The 23,918-nt window shown below is 41.5% G+C and overlaps 1 protein-coding gene across 9 annotated transcripts in view; it reads left to right on the forward strand.

The window, feature by feature from the left end:
• The first annotated feature begins 454 nt into the window (after nt 1-454).
• rnf111 (ring finger protein 111) overlaps nt 455-23,918 on the forward strand; it is a 182,410-nt gene continuing 158,946 nt past the window's right edge. For 7 of the 9 annotated variants that reach the window (XM_084328150.1, XM_084328153.1, XM_084328156.1 and 4 more), the window contains exons 1-2: nt 455-546; nt 11,343-12,316. In XM_084328150.1, coding sequence (XP_084184276.1) covers nt 11,422-12,316 — 895 coding nt within the window. In that variant the 5' untranslated portion in view covers nt 455-546; nt 11,343-11,421. Of the gene's footprint in view, nt 547-7,124; nt 7,196-11,342; nt 12,317-23,918 lie in introns of all 9 variants that reach the window. The other 2 variants (XM_084328151.1, XM_084328158.1) reach the window with 1 other exon arrangement.

The following is a 23,918-nucleotide window of genomic DNA, read 5'->3' on the forward strand; positions in this document are numbered from 1 at the left end:
CCCGTTAGATTTATCTTGGAGAGACTTATCTTTGTTTATAGTATTAGTAAACAATACTCTTTGGTGCATTAGTGGCATTTAAGTGGTATGTATATATATATATATATATATATATATATATATATATATATATATATATATATATATATATATATATATATATATATATATATATATATATATATATATATATATATATATGTGTGCGTGTGTGTGTTAGTTTTTTTCTCTGAGTAGCCTACTTACCACTTAAATGGCACTAATGCACCAAAGAGCATTAGTTACTGTGCTTGTACTATAAACAAAGATTAAACGTCTTGCCATAAGGAAGTCTTTAGCTAGAATAAAAAATAATAATAAGGGGGCCGATGTCGGAAAGTGTCGTGAAGGGGTGACTGCTGTGTGTAGCAGCGATCTGGCGCCCCTGTGTGGTTTTGTACAGCATGTATTGTAACGCTAGCATCCAGTGAGAGTAGACGACCTACTGGGTAAACAACAGTGGATGCCTCGAAGAACCAGGAATGGGAACGTCGTCGAGGGGAAATAGTGAGTCTTTTCTATTTTGTCACGGGGGAACTTGCCATATAAATCGTATGTTTCACTAAGAGGTCATCACATTAAATTTGACGTAAAAATGCTTGAGTATCGTCGGGTCTTTGGTCAGTGAAGTGGAGCTAACGTACGTTAGCTCGTAGCTAGCAAACCAGGGCCCTCTTTTTCCTTCCATTTGGTTCCTCTGTTCTGGACTGTTGTCAGTTTCACAATCTCGGCTAACGCTACTCACGTCGCTGGATCGCGATGTGTATGTAGGCCTACAATCGAATAGCTAATGTTAACGAGCTATTTTTAAACGTTTGTCAAAATGTCACCCCTGGCCCTTAACAACAACGTTACGTTATAATACAAAGGCCGATGACATTTTTTTTAAATGCTAATGTTATCCCCCCTGGTATGTTTAGTCTTTGTTGTCTTCTCTCAACAACACAATCCTAACGTTGTGCTAGGCGAGATAGCTGGCGTTACCAACTTGCTTTTTAATTGACACGCAACCTAGCAGATACTAATGTTAAGTTATTTAGGTTAACGTTAGGTCAGTTAACTAGTCCACTCGGGGATCTCGTCATAATGAGCCCGACACAGTTCGCCAGCTAACGTACGCGAACACTGTTTAGTTATAATGTTGTATGACCTCACTCATTCAATCAATCCTGTCATTTCGCAGATACAGACAGTAATAGTTGTGAGTAACGTAATGAAGCTCTTCTCCCCGACATTAACGCACTAACGTTAGTTGACTTCAGCTCTTGTCCCCACGTAACGTAGTAGTTTGCTGTCATTATTTAAACCTCGATACGTTAAGCCCAGTGTGCGGCTGTGTGTGTTGTCATTACCCTTTGCACGGACGCAAACAGCGGGCAACGTTACCAGCAGTCGTGACGTTACATACTTTTCAAGCTGTGGCTTTTTCCACACGAGCAACTGGTTTACTGTATTCTCGGATTTACAATTCTTCATCGTCATTCTCTCCTCTCTCCCTTACTAGCAATCTGTATCCATCCTCGGTGCTTAGGGAGCTTCACTGCCTCCAGGACTGTCCTCTGAGGCCTCCTCATTCGTGTGTCAGTGCGCAGCCTGCACTGAGGCACAAAGGCCCATCAGTGGCTGTAGTAGGGAAAGTCTCAGTGGAGAATGCTTCAGTTCATTGGCAACCACTCATATCCACAGTACACCTATATAAGTAACTGGAAAGCATGCCAATTATTATTTTTTTAATTCTCTCATCTGCCACAGCTCCATTTCCACAACTGTCACCCATTTCAGCATGCCTCTTGTTGTGAAAGTTAAAACGATAGGCTGTCTCTCTTCTTGCTGTGATTTGTCATGTTAGGGATGCTACAAGTAGGATTTGAGGCAACACGGATCCATTAAAATGTATATTAATCATTTGTGTTTGCCGTTGTGCATTTCAGACAGAAAAATTATACAATTTATCGTTTCAATAGCTATAGCAAATACAATGCAATGCAACATTGCAGCACTTGATGGTGACCAAATTATGAATTAAATGGTTCACGGAACTTCACGCTTTCTGCTTTACAAAATTGGATTACTATATCAGAGTAGCCCATAGCTGTCAACATTGGGATTTGAAAAAACGGGATATTTCGCCCCGCCCCCTCCCAATGTAGTCTCCTCCCCCTCATATGTATATAAATATATATATATATCAGGGTTCGAAATTAACGGGGGCTCGGGGGAAAATGCCCTTGAAAATGGACAAAATGCCCCTGAAATTCAGTTAAGGGGGGCAGAAAATGCCCCCGACAGTTTACTAATTATATATATAATTATATATATGATCTACAGTGCGAGCATTTCCCTTGTATTTGCCCCTAATATTAATAATATGTGTGTGTGCGCCACCCGGAAAAATCATTTACTCGAGACGAGTGACGATTACAAAACAGCTCCGCTGTTATAATAGTCCCACATTACACAAGGCGCATAAACGTCCAATCACAGTAGCGCCCGAAAACAAAGTCACGGTACCGGCTTAGGCAAGTTATACATTCAGAATCAGACAACGCAAAAAAATCAGCCAGCCATGAAGCCCATTCATTTTTATTTTGAGCAAAAGAGAGACGAGGAGAAAGAGAGGAATCCGGCTGACATGGCTTTTGAAGTGATATTCGCACGTGTTTTTGCGGGTCCAGTCCCCACGGTATGTTGACAGAATTTGCAAAACACCTTATCGACTGAAGCATAAAAGTCATTAGGATACTGCTCTGCTCTGAATTTAGGGCTTAGTGGGGAATTTCTTCTGACGTTAACGTTAACGACGCACCGAAGCAGCTAGACCATTTCTCCGTGTTGTGTGTAACACGCAGCGGTCCCCGCCTCCTCCCTCCTTGCAACAAACGTTCCACCCAAAAACGGAATTTCTATTTCATAATGAATTAAATAATTGTATAAAGAATTTTCAATGTTCTGTCATCTAATAATATATTCCATTACCTTTCCTATCTGTATCAAAGTCAAAATGTTGGTATCATAACAACACTACAACATACAAAAGCAGCTTGACAACCGATATCCTTTGCGTTTGATTGATTGAAAACTTTATTAACAGATTCCAGAATGGGTACAATACAGTACAGCTCAATACACACAAGTTAAGGGGATGCAGACCAGAGAAAGACTTTCGTCTTGTTTACATCAGGGTCCCCCATTTTCAATTCATAGTGTGCACACGCACAGTATAATAATGCATGAGATAAATAGTTAATAAACTCTGTGTTACTTGAACAATTTTCACTGTGCTCCTAAATTTCTTTGTGTGCTCCTAAATTTTTATTTATTAACATTTTATTTAGGAGCACATGTGCTCCTTGGGAAAAAGGTTAGCGTAGAGCCCTATATATGGAGACATTAACATTACATTATCAAACATAGGGACGAAGACTGTAAAAAAAAGTGTCAACAATGTTTTATAATCCTTATGTTAATTTTCATCATAAAAATTCAGTGCCCCGAAATACAAAAAAAAGCCCCCGAAAATCAATTAAGGGGGGCAAAAAAAGCCCTTGAAAAAAAATGTTAATTTCTAACCCTGATATATATATTGTCTGCACTGCGCAGCCGTGGAATTGCGAGGCCATAGATTTAGAATAGATAGAAAGGGCACATTGTGGTGTATCATAATTAATTTGTTGAATACAATAGTATTTTTATAACGTTGACACAAATTAAAGAATATTTACACTAAGTTCTCTTTTACCTCTTATTTAATTCATTCATTAATTTAATTGTAGGCACTGTTTATATTGTACATAGTCCTGTGTGTTGTATATTGTGTCCTATGTTACTTTTGTGTTTATTGTCTCTCTATATACACCGTGGGATAATTGAATTTTATACTGGCACATGGGCATAGCTGTCAACTCTCACGGTTTTACCGGGATTCTCCAGTTTTTTCGACCTCTGCACGGCCTCTTTACGGCTCACGGATTGGTACGTATTTTGTACTTATTATTATTTAATTTTTTTTACAAAATGGGTGCAATTCTCCTCCGTGACGACAGGTGGCAGCAGTGTAGATTGGACCGTTATCACAGGAAGTCAGACCGTTGCGACCAGAAGAAGACAGCGACGCGACCGGAGCTCAGAGCTCAGGGGAGAGAGTAGATGATGCACCGAGGCGGCCGCGGACCGAGGGTGTCAAATCAACTTAGCCAGTGTCTCTTGATTGCCCACTCTGTGGCTTTTGTCTCTGGAACAAAAGGTTTGCAAATCTTCTGTGGATGAAACAATACAAATGCAGGAATGTGTAAATGTATTGGTTGGTGAACACTAACAGCCGTTTGCTCCTGCTCCTGCCATTCCTCCACGGATAGCATGCTTTCACTGACGCCCAATTTCCTGAATGCGATTTATACATATAAATAAATTGATCAGTTTTAAAAGTTGTCGTGAATTGTCATGGTATGACAAATACAGTTACTGGTAACTCGCAGGCATTGCAGAGATATTGAGGAAAAACACAAAATCGCATTGGCTTTTTTTCTAGCTCATTTTTCTCTGTAGAATGAATGAATGAACTTTATTTAACAGATTGCAGAATGGGTACAATACAGTACGGCTCAATACAGACATACTACACAGACTTAATAGACACACACACACACTGTTCCAAAAATGATATTCCCATTTCCCACTGCTAAATTAATGACCATAGGTATTTTTTATAGCTTTTTCAGGAACATGGCATGTCTTTTTTTATCATGCATATCTGTGTCTATATTTTTTTGCATTTTGCACAATCAATGCGGGCGTGACCACCTGCATTTCACTGTATGTGACAAATAAACCTCTTGATTCTTCTTGAGTTGTCGTATTAATATGTAGCCTACAGTGATGAAGGTATAAAGACACTGGTAATACATTGATTGATTGCTAACTAAGGCGCAGCTCTATTCAGATGCAAAAATACCCCCCCCCCCCCACCTCTCCTCTGTGGAGAGTACAAACTGTTTCAAAACAGTTTTAAACACAGAATTCTTACAATTAGTTATTATATCTGTTCGCTGTTATACTAAATATGTTCTTCATGTTCTAAGTGGTTGCCTAGTGGAGATTTAGGATTCACTGACTGTAGACTGTAAGAAAAAAAGCTGCAAGAAAACTAAATGTCTGGCATCTATGGTTTCCAAATACTGTCAAATTACAGTAAAATCAAATGCATTTACAGATTACAACCTTTATTTAATGGTTAATATTTTGATAAAAGGTAATTTACTGTATTTTTATAGCATTTACACTATACACAGTAGGAAAACAAAATAATACCGGTTTTGACCAGCAGATGGCAGCGACGAGGCAGCTCCATTGGGAGGGGGCGGGGCCGGGTGGGAGGGGGCGGGCTGAGGGGGCGGGGCCAGGAGAAGGGGCGGGGCTAAAACCTGCACGTTTTTTAAAAACCCAATGTTGACAGCTATGCACATGGGTCTAATATAGCAATGGATTATGGGTAAATGCAACGTTAAAGCAGTGCCAATGTAAGACTGACTTTACATTAAACGAATGACAATAATATAGTATAAAGTAGGATATTATTTGGACTAAAGAATGGTGTTGTCTCACCCTACTCGCATGTTGAGGGAGAGCACCATACATTATACACTGAGGAACCACGGCCGAGAGCGAGCTCTCCGGGAACAACCCCACATTGCCGGTATCACTTCTCTTCTTTTGTAGGTAGGTAGTTGTAGAATGTAATACATTTTGTGCTAAACCACTCCTTTATCCGGTCGCTGTTCTTCTTCGGGTTGCAACCGTCTTCCGGTCTGACTTCCTGTGCTAACGTTCTAATCTACACTGCTGCCACCTGTCGTCATGGAGGGGAATTGCAGCCATTTTGTAAAAAAAAAATGAAAAATACGGGAAAATATTTTAACGGGATGACGGCGGGAAGGAAGGTTGAAATACAGTACAATCCCGGGAAAAACGGGATTGTTGACAGGTATGGAGTAGCCCAATCCCCATTGACCAATCGCACATTTGGAGTATTTCCCGATACAAATTGCTGACTGGAGCAACCCTAGTGACTGATTGTTCTTTAAGAGAAAAAAGAAAAGAGAAAATAAATGTTTGATGTTTTACTCAAAACTGTACTCCTGAATTATTTTATCCTTCAGGGCCTTTTTAAATCTCCCCTGAGAGGTACACAACTTCAACCCATCACTAAGACTATTCCACAATTCAACTCCCAAAATTGAAACGCATCTAGCTTTTACATTAGTTCTTACCTTTTTATATGTTTTAAGAATACACAACTCTTAAAACTATTCACATCACATCAAATTGTTGTAATTACTTGTTTTTACAGCAAATTGACACAGCTACTCTGCTGCTTCATAACAACATAACAGACCATTGTGTTGATGTTGCTTATTTATTGGCCTTGAATATAGTATATTAGTAGAGGTCATGCGTAAGGCTGACACTGTTTTAGATAGCTGAAATACATTAAAATATTGAGCAAAAGCTATTGAAATATTAAACATGTCTGGTCATTGTGCCAAAACTATAGCATTTGCTGTTTGTTTGCATATATCTACAAATAAATCCCAATAATTTCAGATTAAAATCATGTACCCACTACCAGGAAGTTATGTAAACATGTGTGCACACGCCCATTAACCCCAAACTGATTTACTCTTTTAAGTGTTAATCAGACAAGACAACTCCTGTCTTTCTTGATAACAAGAGGCAGTGATCACATGCAGACTTAGGAAATGTAAGGCAAACCATTCCAGAGACCTAGCAGCAGCTACTTAGTAGTTGTTGCTATACTTCTGCCGAACCCCAGTCAAAGCAAGTATCGCTAACTGATATCGCAGCTTTTCTGCATATTCTTTCCCCCCTACATTTTCTCTGTGTACTTGCAAGCTCAAACTGACAACAACATGGCTAATCACACGCCAAGCACACCTACTTGTTCGTTGTAGTATTATGTATAGTTGTCTGGTAAAAAAAACAAAAACATGTGACCATGGTAAAAAAAAAAATGCCAACATTTTTACTTCCATGTTCTTCTTCTTGTGTTCTACTTTTATTGGATAAAGTTGCCGTGGGGAAGTAGATGGCTGATGGCTGTTTCCATGGCAGCGCATCTGATGAAAATTCAGCAGAAGAAGTAAATGGAAGTGAATGCTTGGGATGAATTGTCTTGTTTGCATTTCTTATTAGACTTTATAAGCTAATATTACACCAAACACGCATGCGATTGCTTGATGTGTGGTGGTTGATGTTGTGAGTTTGAGTGAATATGAGCAAGAGCAAGATCGCAAGTACATGGGGAAATCATATGACATTTTCTGCGACCAAGATATGCGCTGGGACACTGTTTCAGCTTCCTAACTGCGGGCTGGGATACTGTTTTTCGGCTAGCTAACTGCAAGCTGGGATGCTGTTTCGGCTAGCTAACTGCAAGCTGGGATACTGTTTTTCGGCTAGCTAACTGCAAGCTGGGATACAGTTTTTCAGCTAGCTAACTGCAAGCTGGGATGCTGTTTCGGCTAGCTAACTGCAAGGTGGGATGCTGTTTCGGCTAGCTAATTGCAAGCTAGGATGCTGTTTTCGGCTAGCTAACTGCAAGCTGGGATGCTGTTGCGGCTAGCTAACTAGATGGGATGCTGTTTTGGCTAGCTAACAGCAAGCTGGGATACTGTTGCAGCTAGCTAACTATTAAAGGAACATGTCAACATTATGGGAAATGCGCTTACCGTCTTCTCCAGAGTCGGACAAGAAGAGAGATACAAATTCCCTCTCTGTGTGTTCGGTAGAAACCGATCAAGCGGCAAATTAGCCTAGATTAGCACAAATTAATGGAAGCGGATACGGACCAGCTAGCCTAGCCAAAAACACATCTCCCAGAGTTTTAAGGCTAGTATTCCATATCCGCTTTCATTCCATCCGCTTGCTGTCGAATAGCTTTCTACTGAATGCAGGACATTTATATCTATCTTGTCTGACTCATTTCCCATAATGTTGACGTGTTCCTTTAACCATGCTGTGTCTGGATTGAATGTGGTCTTGTATAATTGTATGATGTCTTGGAACTAGCCCCAGTGCGTACACAGTTAGTCCTCCACTCTACCAAAGTGGTAATCAACTGATAAATGCAAAGTAAACACACACAGTAGGGCTGATAATGGTTCTGATACTCTATCTAATGGCTTTCTTTGTTGAATGAAAGTACATCCCTTTATGCAACTGAGTAGATTATTTTCTGTTCAACATTTGCACATAATATTTTTTTTTATTTTTTTATACAAGTTTTTTGCCTTTTTCATGCCTCTTCTCCCATCCCCCAATTTAGTCGTTATGCCGTTTCCCTTCCTGGTTGTTGCGCTGCCCTACTGTCAGTCTGGGGAGGGTGTAGACTACCACATGCCTCCTCCGATACATGTGGAGTCACTTCTTTTCACCTGACAGCTAGGAGTTTCATTGGGGTTCACAGCTTCACGCTACCTCCCCCAGATCCCCTCCCTGCTGAACAGGCACCCCGACTGACCAGTAGGAGTCGCTGTTGCAACGACCAGGACTCATACCCCACTGGCTTCCCACCCGTGAACACCGTCAATTGTGTTCATAGGGATGACTGACCATGCCTGAGGTACCGCTGGCGCTGACGTCAGGGTTTGAACCCCTGATCTCTGCGGTGGTAGGCGAGTGTTTAGGGGTGTGACTGTGATGGTACACGTATCCGTACTGAACCGTTTCAGTACTAGACCTTCGGTTCAGTACGGCTGTGTACCGAATGATTGCAACAGTATGTTAACCACTAACGAACGCATGTGCAGAATGACAAATTCACCCCTTCCCAAAATATAATTTACGCAAAGGGCCGGGTGTTCAACCCACACACAAGTTACAACACTGAGAGATTACCTGTAATTTAGCATAGCCTCATAGTGTGGCACGCACACACACACACACACACACACGCACACATACACTCTCTCTATCAGTGCGTGAGGTGGGTGCTAGATTGAGAAGGGGCTGTCTCTCGGAGATCAAATTAATTATATGAAATGGGACCTGTATGACGCTTTTTTCTCTATTCAATAATGTTTTACCCTGAGGGAAGATTTACAATAAAGTGATAAAACAAAGCAGGCTACTTACATTCTTTTGACGCTAGAACTCTCAAAATAGCATTGGCATAAAAAAATAAGGTAGGCCAGCTGTATTTTACATAGTTTGCATGAAACTGTCTCGAGGTTCCACAAGTTAATCAAAAGTAAAGTATTTCCAACCGGGGCTTGCGATTGCTCAGAGTGAAAATCACTCTCTTTGTTGTTTTTAATGTTGTTCATTAAGTCACACGTTGTTCAGCTCAATGACGTCACGTTTTGAATTTTTTTAACAAGTCAATTATTAATTTAAATATAGAATATTCGTTGACAGCCCTACAAGTACAATTAGTTACTGCACACTACATCACACCTGAGTGGAACATGGAAAGCCAAACTTTCCCCCACTGTACAAAAAACCCGTACCGAACCGTGACTTCAAAACCGAGGTACGTGCTGAACCTTGGTTTTTGTGTACCGTTACACCCCTACTACCCAGCCACACCCCATCTGCTTTCTCAACAGAAGCAGACCATACTTAGGTTAATTGATTTCCTTGTCATTGTACAATAAATAGGCTAAATTGGACTTATTGTAAGAATAACATTTGGAATGTTTTCTATACCTTTCAATATCAATACATTGTATGTATGTATGTATAAACATGTACACAGCTTGCATTTTATTGATGTGTATAAAGTCGCATTGCGAAAGAATACGTTTGGGACGTCCCTTAACTCTTTCAGTGCCACTCACGAGATTTCTCTGGTTTTTTATAGGTGGTTGCGTGCCACTCACGAGATTTCTCGGAATTATTATTATTATTATTTTTTTGCGATCTGAAAAATTATTGCATCACCCGAGCCTACCCGAGTATAGCCGAGCTGCGCCGGTGATCACTGTGGAAAAAAGTGCCCCCTGTCGTCTCCCAGATGACATAAGTGATTTTGGAATGGACTCAATGAAAATGAATGGGGAAAAAAATCCGGTACTCCACATTTTCCAGTTCACTGATCCAGCCGGGGTTACCACAGTTCATTCTGGAGCCTCAGATCCCCGCGGATCATGGAGATCTACAGTATCGCGTTGGATCCATACACGTATCGATTTTTTTCGAATGGTGATCAGGAATTGGAATATACCAGTTGGATACCATCTGATGTCAGGTAAGGACTCTATGTTATCAGTGGTAGGATAATCGGAGTAAGTTTGATGAAGTTATAAGCTGTTTTGTGAAATATCTTCTTTCGGTTTCACTGTAAAAGTCTGTGAGGAAATCAACGGAGCGATTATCAGTGCGCGGCCGTAATGTGCTTGCGTGCACGTATAATATTGATCATCTAGCGTTTATTTGAAAACGATTCATAAAAAGGCCGACGAATATCAACGTTGTGGAATATTCCACTAAAAGACGATTTTCATAGAATGCTCCAGAATGAGCTGTTTTTTATATCAAAACGGGGGCTTTTCTAACTGCTCTGAAACGGAAACGACGCGATAAAAAAACAATCTGCCTTCACAGCACTGACTGGAAAATAGTCTTTGATAATGCGATGGGCAGATTAGACACATAGCCATAATTTAAAACATAGATTAGGCGATATTAACGTTAACATTGGCGCCGATGGTGGCATTCAAGCGGTAAAACGGAAAACCAGGCGTGGCACTGAAAGAGTTAAATGCAAAGAATATTGAATCTAGAATATTGAATATAACTGAATGTTGATGGATGAGGCTATTTAAAATATGGAATATTTCTGGAGCTCAGTTGACAGGGGTATTTGGTCAGCTAGATACTTTTGATTTTCATGTAGTTTATGGGGCTGTGAACAAAACCTCAAATAATGAGATCAAAACGATTCTCAATATTCCAACATAAGTATTTTAAATCTATGCCCCTGAATTCCAGTGGATTTGTGAAGATCTTCGCTAAACGTTATTTCTAGCATGCTTCTCATCCTCCAAAATGTCTCATAAGTTTACCTTGTGCTGCAGTTTAGCTGAACTACTGCAGAATCTCAGTCCAGCAATGGCAGGTGCTGGGTCCTGAAACCAAGCCTAATAATTCATACTGAATAGAATAGAATCTAATTGTCTGAAATTGTCTAATTGAATCTAATATCAGTCTGAAATCTAACTATCCTATCTCTCCTACCCTCTCTTCATTCTACCCTACCCCTATTCTCATTGCCCACCCTTTTCTAGCTCAAGTGTGATGCCACTGATAGATACCCAGGAACTGGAGTGAGTGTACTCGGCGTTCGATCAGTGAGGACCCACCACCATGAAGAGTGAGGTGCCATCTGAGGCCCCAGGCAGACAGGAGCACCTGAAGGAGCCACTGGTCAACCCAGAGCCTGTAGAACCGGCCAAGAGCTTCCCTGGAAACATGGAGGTGATCGGCAAGGCGGGCAGTGAATTTGCCACGCTGTGCACCGAGAGCAGGCATCGGTCCCTGAGGGACACCGGGGCACGCAGAGACTCGGAAAGGAGCCTACCTGGGCGCAAAAAACGCAAGAGCCAACAGGCGGGGCCCTCGGACTGCTCCCTGAAGGAGGGCCGCATCAGCGAGAGCTCGCTGGCCCCCCAGCGTCCCAGGGTGGAACTCGTGGAACACTCCAGCGAGGACGAACGCAATCACGAGTCCTCCTTCAGCGACTGCGCCTCCTCCCCTTCCTCCAGCCTGAGGTTCGGGGACTCGGACACTCTCAGCTCGGAGGACGATGGGGAGGCGGGGGCGACGGGGGGCCAGCAGCCGTCCCTGCAGCACAAGGCTCCCGCGTTGACGGTGGGGGGAGGTACCGGTGTCGGCCTGCGACCCGCTCTGGGTCGAACTCGGGGGACTCGTGCGCACAAGTGGGCACGACCGGAGGCGGAGCCTGTGCTGCTGAAGCGGCCGTGTCTGAGCGGGCGGCGGCCTCTGCATAGGAAACGCTTTGTCAAAGCGGCAGTCGGAGGCGCACAGCGGACTCAGAAGCAGAAAGAGAGGCTGCTCCTCCAGAGGAAGAAGCGGGAGGTGATCGCTCGCAGGAAATATGCTCTGCTGCACAGCACCAGCAGCTCCAGCGAGGAGCTGAGTAGCGAGTCGTCCTCCCCCTCGTCCACGGAAGCGGAGGATGAGTTGTACGTGGACGTCAGCAGCACCAGCAGCCAACCCAACAGTGCCGCTGTGGCCGCAGGTAAACCGCTCTGTTCTGGTTCGGTACGCCCCGACACGGTGTCAGATCTGCTTGAACCCCAAAACCCCTTCCTTCAAAGGGTAATCTTTCAACATAAAAACACTGCAATATGCACAGATTTTGCACAGGTCCCTGTGCATCGATCTTCCCTCCCATTCAACTATTTATTCAGGCTATGTTGACACATGCTTCAGCTTCCTCAGAGCACGGAGGAAAATGGATTTGAGTGCTTGTAATATAGTGCTTTTCTTCTTCTATTTTTGGCTACATTACCACCAAATGCTCCCAAATGTCCATTTAGCTGCGACCAGCATCTCTATAATTCTGTCTGTTGGTCGGTCGGTCCACAAAAATATCCCCACCCTCTAGCGGCCACAGTTTTCACTCTAGGAGGCTGACATTTGGCAGGGTGGTCGAGTGTGTGTGTGTTCAATTAGTTCATGCTAATTGGCTAAAGGGGGTGTGGCAATGGGAGTGGCCTATCGCAAAAAGGTTGCAGATATTGCGAATTTGCGCTTGTTAAAAGGCAGTTCCAGTTGTTATGCTGAACATTACATGGATATCTTTACCAGGGCTATGTTATGCCTGTTGTATATGGTTGTGACAGAAAATAATAATTAACTTTCTGGATTTAGGATATTCTTGCAGGTGCCATTATTATAGCGCTAGTGTAGTATTTTCTATTCTTCAACTGTCTAGCTCTTGTGAAGGAGAATATCCACACAGATCAGCAGATCAGCTGCCCTACAGTTAGGGCTGGGCGATATGACGATATTATATAAATATCGGGTACAGTTCATTAACGATACACTTTTTAAACGTATCGTGGATATCGTGATGTTTTGCCCAAGAGGCTTGTGTCGCGTCAATCTGGTCCACACGTTGACACTTTTGAACAGCGCCGCCCCACACACACTACTGCATCAAAAGTTACTCTTATGATAACAAAGGCATTCGTTTTGTGGCATTAACGTTATATAGTTACACTTTCAATAACATCAGCGTATTTACATAGCAACGACCGAGGTCGACCTAGATAGCAAGCATTAGTCGTTCATATCTCAGCCCGTGCTGACTCAGTTGTGCCCATTCTGCGGTCTGTTAATAAAGTTTTCAATCAGACAGATGTATGGAAAGGCTTTTATTATAACATCCGTTGCAGTAAAATCATTATGCCTCCAGTCCAGTCGTTTAGTCCTTCTGCGGAGCTAAAAGCTAAACGTCGGCCGCGGCGAGCTACGGCTGCCATTGTTATTGTCATTGAGCTCTCCAATGGCGGAAGTAAAAAATGAATACGCGCTTGCCGATTGGTGCTAAGAACAGCAGGGCGGGTGCAAGCGATGTGACGTAATTGGCAGACGCGACTGTCAATCAAAATGATTCTGTTTGCCGTCTGAATGAATGAGAACGTTATTAACAGATTGCAGCATGGGTACAGCTCAATACAACAACAGTCAACAGCGGACTGGAGGATGCAGACCAGAGAAAGACTTTCGTCTTGTTTACATCAGGGTCCCCCATTTTCAATTCATCATATTTCATATCTAAATCATATAATATCTCATTGCTAAATATATGCAATATATAATCTAACAATCCAATAATCTAAATCTAATATATAATATAAAAATGCTAAATGCATGGGTATTTTATTTTGTCTTTAATGTTAGCTTGCAAACTCAAATACTGTCTTGGTAAGCCTCATAATGAATTTTGGGGAAAAAAAAAAAAACATCGTGATGCGTATCGTGTATCGCCGAAAGGTCAGAAAATATCGTGATATCATATTTAGGCCATATCGTCCAGCCCTACCTACAGTGGAGCGAATGCATGCTGACTTTGACTCTGGTGAGCTGGAATCTATGTACAAGCCTGTTAGGGTTTTAAAGGATATAGGCTGAAGATGCCAGAAACAAAGGGAGCCCTGATCTACTAATATGCATGTTGACTTACATTTAAAGGGAAAATCCACCCTATTTTTCGCCTACATTGTGCTATTCCAAAGATCTTGGGCCACTAAATCAATATATGTAAACCGAAGACAACTGTCTCTAAGCTGGGAACCAGAGCATCAGACCTGAGTTTGTCTATTTAATAGATGGATATGTCGATAGATCGATAGGTATGTCGATAGATATCTATCTATGGGGACTAGTGCTGGTCCATGGGATATTGTTCACTAGTCCATGAATGTTTATCTTATATAGAAATAGGCACGTTTGTATTATTAGTATTAGCCTAAATGATGTTCTTTCTCAAGGGTATTAATATTATTCCTTTGAAGACTATTTTCCATAAGCATCCCCCAGATCCTGATCTGGCTAGCGTGTAGGGCTGGGCGATTCTTGCTAAAATGTGAATCACGATTTTTCTCTCTACGAATTGACATCACGATTCTCTCACACGATTCAAATTTTTTCAATAAAATAATTTATTGCACTCTTTCTTAAACGGACAACAACATAACATATATGAAAGTGCTTGACTTAAACTTAAGTTTCTTGTAACATACAAAATAAGTTAACTCAAGTCAGAATCGTCAGAATTTTAAAGTTAAGTAAAAACAAAAAAGATCGTCATAATTTAGAAATGAGATTGCATAGGTCTATGAATCGAGATCGCAATATTTTTTTGATTAATCACCCAGCCCTACTAGCGTGTGTATTTGTTTTGGAAGTGAGTGAAAGAATGAAGCATCTTATTCTTCTTTAAACACAGCTGTTTGCAGGATGTGTAGCGATGAGGTAATGGCTCTATTTTTGGCTATGTAAGATTAATAACTAATTTGACGATGGGGAAACGTGTAATGTTCCAGTAAGCTTTGTTTTAGTATCGTTCATACACCTTGGTTATATGTAAGCCTACAAGTAACTAGAGTCTTCTCGCTGACTATCTTTTTAGCTTATGTAGGTCATATCAGTATTAAGTTTCATAACCAGTTAAAAAACTCCTAGTAGCTGCTTTTTAAGAAGCATGCACAGCATACACAGCACAGCTTTTATTTCGCCAAGGATATGACCTTTCAACAAGAACCAGCGTCATGACACTTAAAGGACCACACCGGTCTTTTTCACATGTGGGTTCCAAGTCAATCTTGCCTTGATTAAAAAATAAATAAAGGTGGCCCTTTCTTTTCACAATCTTTTACAGTTCTGAAAAAAGTAGTTTTCTGCTGATTCAACACTGCCATAGGCTTCCATTTGTATCTGGAAACGTGTCTTAAACACCACATAAACCCATGAAAGTCCTGGAAGATTTCAATGCCTAGGACAAATAGGAGGAATTCCAGTCAAATATGTGTTTATTGAGCTTTGATAGGCTATATAAACAATGACATCATCAATGCATGTCGATTTATAATGTTCTATTATTGAAAAGTAGGCTACTTTTGCTTATACATTATATTCCAAATAAAACAAGTCCTATCAATAGATGACTAGCTTAGCCATGTTGACAGAAGACTGTTTACTGTGCTGTTGAGTCGAGTTAAATTAATGGAGAAACCCTCTGAAGATGTATATTAGGGATGCCCCGATCACGTTTTTTGCCACCGATACCGATCACCGATCGTCTTGAGCCATATCGGCCGATACCGATCCGATACCGATCGTTTTTGATTAAAATAAATTAAAATAATTATTTTTATTATATATATATATATATATTTTTTTATAAAATATATATATATTATATAATTAGACTTGTACTTGTAGTTGTATTATCTGCGAGACAACGCCACCACGCAACAAGTCAAAATGCTCGCTATCTGCAAACAGCTCCACTGTCTGTGTGTATACTCTGCTTTGGTCAAATTACATTCAGCGTGGGGCCTGAGAGTGCTGGGGCTGACGTTCTGCAGATGGATACTATTGAGTCAGAGCGAGTTCAACAGGGTCTGAAACGTGTTATGAAGCATGATAGCTAATTAGCCAATGTACAGCTGCAAAAACGAATAATGTAAATTATGTTATAAGACATTGATATCAGGAGCTATCTGTAGCTACTGCTAGCCAACTAAATGACGTTAGACAATGCATCATGTATTCAAATAAAGTGAACTATTTAGTTTACTGGATCATTTTGTTGTGATCTAACAGTGATCTAACGTTAGCTACCTATGCTAACGGATGTTTCATGCTGGTGCATCCCTATCATTCTTAAACTGAAATGCGCATTTGTTGATATCAGGAGCTATCAGTAGCTAGCCAGTTAGACAACGCCTCATCATGTATTAAACTAAAGTGAATAGTTGACTGTGTAGTTTTGTTTAAACAGTAATGTTAGCTCGGTAGCTGTTAGCTCACGAGCGATAGCTAGTTAGCCAACGCTACCCAGCACTTGCGAAAACGAATGCCAAACTGTCACATTGATATCAGGAGCTATCAGTAGCTAGATAACATTAGACAACGCCTCATGTATTAAACACAAGTGAATAGATGACTGGGTCATTTTGTTTAATGCTGGTTATGTTGAAAGAGGACCTCTGCGGTGCTCATCCACTCGACTCTTGCCGTAAGAAGGGTTTGTTGACAACATGACACGGGTCTGGGAGGGGGAGGAGGGGGAGGGGCAAGACGGGTCTGGGAGGGGGAGGAGGGGGAGGGGCAAGACGCGCAGCAGCAGAGCTCTGTGTGGCTGTGAGAGAAGAGCGAGTGAGAACTCTGCTGAGAATTGGATCATGTTTTCCGTGTCATCGATCGGTTTTGACGATCGGCGAAAATAAAGCATTATCACCGATCACCGATGGCATATTTATACTGATTATCGGCCGATAACGATTGGTGGCCGATCGATCGGGGCATCCCTAATGTATATCCATTTAAGTCTTTGCTTTTGTATAAGTGAATGAGAGCGAAATTACACTTTTTTCAGTTGCCTCACTACTCGATATCCAGTTCAGCACCACGGACAGCGTTGAGCCACAGCTCAGCTGTGCACTGAAACGGGGAGAGCACCCTTTCTTTGCTGGCATACTCCAGACGGGGATCAAGCAGGTTACCTTGGCCAATTTGGCCCACTCTCACTGGACATTATGAGCAGAGATATTTAAATATATTGGACTTCAACAGATTTTCCCAGTAAAAATGGTAATTATCTTTGGCTGTGGCTCAGGAGGTAGAGCTGTCGTCTGGTAATCGGAAGGTTCCCGGGAGGGTTAGAAATAAACGTTTTTTTCCCAAGGCTATTTTTGCCCCCCCTTAACACTTTGAGTCCCACGGACGCTTTTTGTTGTTAGTTCATGCCGCCAGTTGAATGCCAGCAACGCTATATAGCGTTTGTTTGTCGTTTGTTTTTATTCGCGATTTGAATTCATATTTCATCAATCGAGCCTCACGCTAGTGCTGCAGACTCTCTGAGCTCCATTGGGAAAATACCGCCCCCTATCGTCTCTCCCTGTGTAACTGCATTTTACTTATCCGGCGAGCCATCTGAAGAGACCGAAGTGATTGGTGAGCCGGAAAACAACGTGGAATACATATTTACAGTACCCAGCGCTGAATCAATAAACGCAATCGATATTTGGAATGGCGATCAGGAATTGGAATAATCTTTTTGGAGAACATCTGATCTGAGGTAAGCAATTTATTTGATCAGTCTTGGGGTAATCGGATCTGTTTTCACCTATATATCAGCGTTTGCCCCATGTGTGTGTGTGTGTGTGCTGATCAGGAAATGAGAGAATATATTTTTCAGCCCGCTTCTCTAGCGTGCATAAGTACACATACTATCGATAATCTAGCGTTTATTTGAAAACGATTCATAAATAGGCCGAAAAATTACAGTTTTTTGTGTATTCCAGAATATTCCAGTAAATGCCGTTTATCACGGAATCTATATATTTTCCTGAAACGTTCAAGAAAACGTGGGCTTTTCAAAATGCTATAAAACGGAAATGAACCGATTATTAAAAAAAAAAAAAAAAAAAAATTAAATCCGTTTCGACAATGTTGACTGCAAACAAGTCATTGATAAGCGACGGGCAGATTAGACACATAGCCATAATTTAAGACATAGATTATGCGTTTAGAGCTCTATCATTCAAGTGGGTGGTGGCATTCAACCATGTTTTACCATCTTAACCACTGGCAACCAAAGTGTTAATTGATTTTCGAGGGCTTTTTTTTGTATTTCGGGGGCACTGAATTTTTATGATAATTTACATAAAGATTATAAAACATTTACCATATGCCATTTTGTGGCTGCGGCTGTCTTGGTGGCGCAAAACGCTTTTTTTTTTTTTTACAGTCTTCGTCCCTATGTTTGATAACGTAATGTTAATGTCTCCATAATATAGGGCTCTCTACGCTAACCTTTTTCCCAAGGAGCACATGTGCTCTTAAATAAAATGAAAATAAATAAAATCTAAATAAAAATGTAGGAGCACACAAATAAATGTAGGAGCACAGTGAAAATTGTTCAAGTAACACAGAGATTATTAACAAACTATTTATTACAGGGCTCTACGCTAACCTTTTTCACTAGGGGCACAGGTGCTCCTAAATGAAAAAATTTAGGAGCACACAAAGAAATTTAGGAGCACCCAAAAATATTTAGGAGCACAGTGAAAATATTTCAAGTAACAAGAGTTTATTTTTTTTTCAAAAATAAATGTATATTTGTACTGTGCGTGCATGTGTGTAAATTAGCTCTTGCTACAACCCTGCATGTTTACATTTTGTATTTTGTACTTGATGTTCATTAACTCTTTCAGTGCCACGCCTGGTTTTCCGTTTTACCGCTTGAATGCCACCATCGGCGCCAATGTTAACGTTAATATCGCCTAATCTATGTTTTAAATTATGGCTATGTGTCTAATCTGCCCATCGCATTATCAAAGACTATTTTCCAGTCAGTGCTGTGAAGACAGATTGTTTTTTTATCGCGTCGTTTCCATTTCAGAGCAGTTAGAAAAGCCCCCGTTTTGATATAAAAAACAGCTCATTCTGGAGCATTCTATGAAAATCGTCTTTTAGTGGAATATTCCACAACGTTGATATTCGTCGGCCTTTTTATGAATCGTTTTCAAATAAACGCTAGATGATCAATATTATACGTGCACGCAAGCACATTACGGCCGCGCACTGATAATCGCTCCGTTGATTACCTCACGGAGTTTTACAGTGAAACCGAAAGAAGACATTTCACAAAACAGCTTATAACTTCATCAAACTTACTCCGATTATCCTACCACTGATAACATAGAGTCCTTACCTGACATCAGATGGTATCCAACTGGTATATTCCAATTCCTGATCACCATTCGAAAAAATCGATACGTGTATGGATCCAACGCGACACAGTAGATCTCTATGATCCGCGGGGATCTGAGGCTCCAGAATGAACTCTGGTAACCCCAGCTGGATCAGTGAACTGGAAAATGTGGAGTACCGGATTTTTTTCCCCATTTCATTTTCATTGAGTCCATTCCAAAATCACTTATGTCATCTGGGAGACGACAGGGGGCGCTTTTTTCCACAGTGATCGTCGGCGCCCCTCGGCTATACTCGGGTAGGCTCGGGTGATGCAATACTTTTTCAGATCGGAAAAAAAAGAAAAAAAAAAATCCGAGAAATCTCGTGAGTGGCTAGCAACCACCTATAAAAAAACACGAGAAATCTCGTGAGTGGCACTGAAAGAGTTAACATGTGCTGTCCCTATCAAATAAACTATCAAATCAAACTACTGCTACAAAAGGTTCAGTCACTTAACTTTAGCCCCTTTTATGCATACAATGCTTATGTTTTGGCTGTGTTGCTCTTCTAGAAAAATAATCCTTTCAGGGTTGCCTATTGAAATACTGTACACTTTCCTACTGTACACTTTCCTGATTAATTGAAAATGGGGGACCCTGATGTAAACAAGACGAAAGTCTTTCTCTGGTCTGCATCCCCTTAACAATTGTGTGTATTGAGCTGTACTGTATTGTACCCATTCTGCAATCTGTTAATAAAGTTTTCAATCAATCAATCACACCTCCAGTACAGAAACATTGTTTGAGTTTGCGTGTCAGGTAGACCATTGATTGACAGTCGAGTCTGCCAATTACATCACACCGCTTGCACTCCGGTGCTGCAGCTGGACCCATTGCCCACCTCTGCTGTTGATAACGCTAGCCAAGTTATTATACACACAGATACACAGTGGGCCAGTGACTTTGGTGTAGGGGTGTAACAATGCATCGATCCTAAGGGGGAAATTCAACTGCATCGATTTGAAAATGTTAGAATAGATTATCACAATTTTAATGTGTACACGTTATGTTATTGTCATGTCCGTTACAGCCAACACACCGACATACGCTACTGCATCAACGTTATGATTAACAAAGCAAGGCATTCGTTTTGTTGCATTAACGTTATATTAGTATATTACTATTGCTATCGATAAATCTAGGTGTTCTAAAATCTATTGCTATTGGTAAGAGAGAGACTATAATAAATTGGTGTCTCGGAAAACGAGAGCCCTGATCGCGGAGTTTCAGGAAGTAAACAAGCTAAATGAGAGCTTCCGATTGGTCATTTGCTTTATTTCCCATGAAACCAGTCACTTCACTCTACTGTGATGTGATTGGACCGTTGGCTTGAGTGCAATGTGGGACTTGTAGTTTTTTAACGATCTCGCAGCGGAGGGAAAAAAAGACGAGAGAGGCTATAATCTGTATTCGCACAGCGTGCGCGTAATTGATTTTTACGGTTCGCATACAAATATTTTTAGGGGCATATGCGAGCAATTTGGTCGCACTGTAGAGCCCTGCATTACATGCATATTATACTGTGTGTGTGCATAGGGCCAAACATCTGTGCAAATAGCACATACCACCAAAATCACACATTGGCCCATGCCTACTAGACGCAAAGGATATCGGTTGTCAAGCTGCTTTTGTATGTTGTAGTGTCGTCACAATACCAACATTTTGACTTTGATACAGATAGGAAAGGTAATGGAATATATTATTAGATGACAGAACATGGAACATTCTTTTTACAATTATTTAATTCATTATAATTGAAATGCTATTGAATAATAGTTCATTAATTAGGGATCCCCCGATCACGTTTTTTGCCACCGATACCGATCGTCTATGAGCCATATCGGCCGATACACTGCCGATACTGATAATTTTTGGTTTTGTTATACTGTAAAAACTGGTATTTGGGTTAATTAATATTTATTAAATAAATATTAGTAACCTATACATAATAAAAAAGACTGTGCCATTTGAAATCGAATTGAGCTGAATTCAATGAATTTGAACCATTTTCATATCCATTACGAGTCGAAATTCTCTGCTCTTTCTAAAGCAGCGTCCCTGTCTGCAATGTATGTCGACTGGAGCGTGTCTGTCTGTGTGTGACTCAGCCTCTGCTTTGGTCCAATCACATTACCCCACCCACAGTCTGCGAATCAGAAGCAGAGTAGGGCGGGTCTTCGCAGCATGCTTGGTTGTCTCTCAGCGACCTGCACTGCTCTCACCTGGGTCAGTGTAGCGCATAATGTTTATATATATCTATGGTGTAGCGGGGCTCCGTCGTCTCGAGTCTATTACACTTAGTAAGTAACTTACTCTCATGCTCGCACACACACACACACACACACACACACACACACACACACACACACACACTCTCTCTCTCACGCTCTAGTCGCGCACACACACAAGCGCTCACACACTCGCTCCACTCTCATTCCAACTCCGCTTCTTATGCTCGCTCGCACACACACACACACACACACACACAAGTGAAAAAAGCACTACTGAGTTTGTAATCTTCACTTGTCTCGCACATTATGCGAGTAAATGATTTTTCCTGTTCGCACACATATTTTTAGGGGCAAATGCGAGTGAAATGCTCGCACTGTAGAGCATATCGCTGCTGGTAACTCCGTTTTTTTTTTTTTTTTTATCAACTCAGTAGATCATCCTCCATGTGTGTGTGGTTTTACAAAGTCTACACAATGGGAAAGCATTAAACCAATCATCTGTCTAAACCTCGTAACTCTATTCGCCCTCAAATCTGTTCGTTTTTTTCATCTGCTGAAAAGTTGGGTTTTTGGAATTATGAGGTTTTGTCCCGCCAGCAGCGATATATATATATATAATTAGTAAACTGTCAGTGGCTTTTTTTGCCCCCTTAACTGATTTTCGAGGGCATTTGGTAAATTTGAGGGCATTTTGCCCCAAGCCCCCCTTAATTTCGAACCCTGGTTCCTGGTTAAATTCCTGCTCCTCGCGGACAGCGTGTCCTTGAGCAAGGCGCTCAGGGACCGAAATTAGAGAGCGCCACCCGCCATTTGCGCTCAGTTTTTACGTTTGGCGCCTCCCACTGAGACGTCTGAGCGCCGTGTGGCGCTCAATCAAATAGTCATGTGAAAACCGAAAATCATGATCAAATTCTTTAGCGGAGTTCTCACTCGCTGTCTCAGCAGACATGAACGCGCACCGCGCACTGCTGCTGCTACCCCCTCCCCACCTGTTTCTGTATGCTGCATGTAAACAGAGGCTATTGCCTCCGAGTCACCGTGACGTTAGTTAGCACTGCTGCTGCTGCTCCTACCCCTGTATGCTGCATGTAAACAGAGGCTATTGCCTCACCGTGACGTTAGTCTAGTCAGTGTGGGACCTTCGTGAGATAACGTTAGCTACCGTTACAAAATGACCCAGTCAACTATTCACTTAGTTTAATACACGAGGCATTGTGTAACGTTATCCAGCCGGCTAGCTACGGATAGCTCCCGACATCAACAAATCCTCCAGCAATAGTCCAGTGCATAATACCTCTGTTGGCTAGGTAACTAGTCACTACGAAATGTCGCAGTAAACTAAATAGTTCACTGAGGCGTTGTCCCAACACCATCCAGCAGTAGCTACAGATAGCTCTTGGCATCAATGTCCTACAACATAACAACAACAACATGCGTATTCGAGTCCCTGGTTTACATCGCATGAGTGAGGGCTGCTGACTAGGGTCCAGGTGCAGCGCCGGAGAATTCTTTTGCATGCTGAATGTAGCGTTTAGGGTCCAGCTGCACCCCCGGAGAATCCTTGCTGGAGCTGGAGGCCACTCGAGTATACACACAGACAGTGGAGCTGTTTGCAGACAGCGAGGTGGCGATGTCTCGCAGATAACACAACCACAAGTATGATTATATAATATATATATTTTATAAAAAAAAAATATATATAAAATAATAATAAAAAAAAAATGTATCAAAAAAAAGTTGGCGGGTAAGAAATATGCTTGGCGGGTAGATTCTTCCCATCTACCCGCCACTGGCCGGTGAGTCAAAAAGTTAATTTCGCTCCCTGAAGGCGCTTAACCACTAATTGCTCCCGATGAGCAGGTTAGCACCTTGCATGGTCGCCTCCGCCATCGGTGTGTGAATGTGAACGTGAGCAACAAAATTGTAAAGCGCTTTGGATAAAAGCTGCTATATAAATGCACCATTATGATTTACCATTTTACCTTCATCTACCAAATTCTTCAGTAATGGTCAACTTGAGAAGAAGGGCCCCTTTATTTTTGTATCAAGGCAAGAATGACTTGGAACCACATGTTCAGACTGGTATGGTCCTTTAACCCACATGTTCAGGCTGGTATGG

Source organism: Notolepis coatsorum (assembly GCF_963971535.1).
Source record: "Notolepis coatsorum genome assembly, chromosome: 1".
NCBI classification, from domain to species: domain Eukaryota; kingdom Metazoa; phylum Chordata; class Actinopteri; order Aulopiformes; family Paralepididae; genus Notolepis; species Notolepis coatsorum.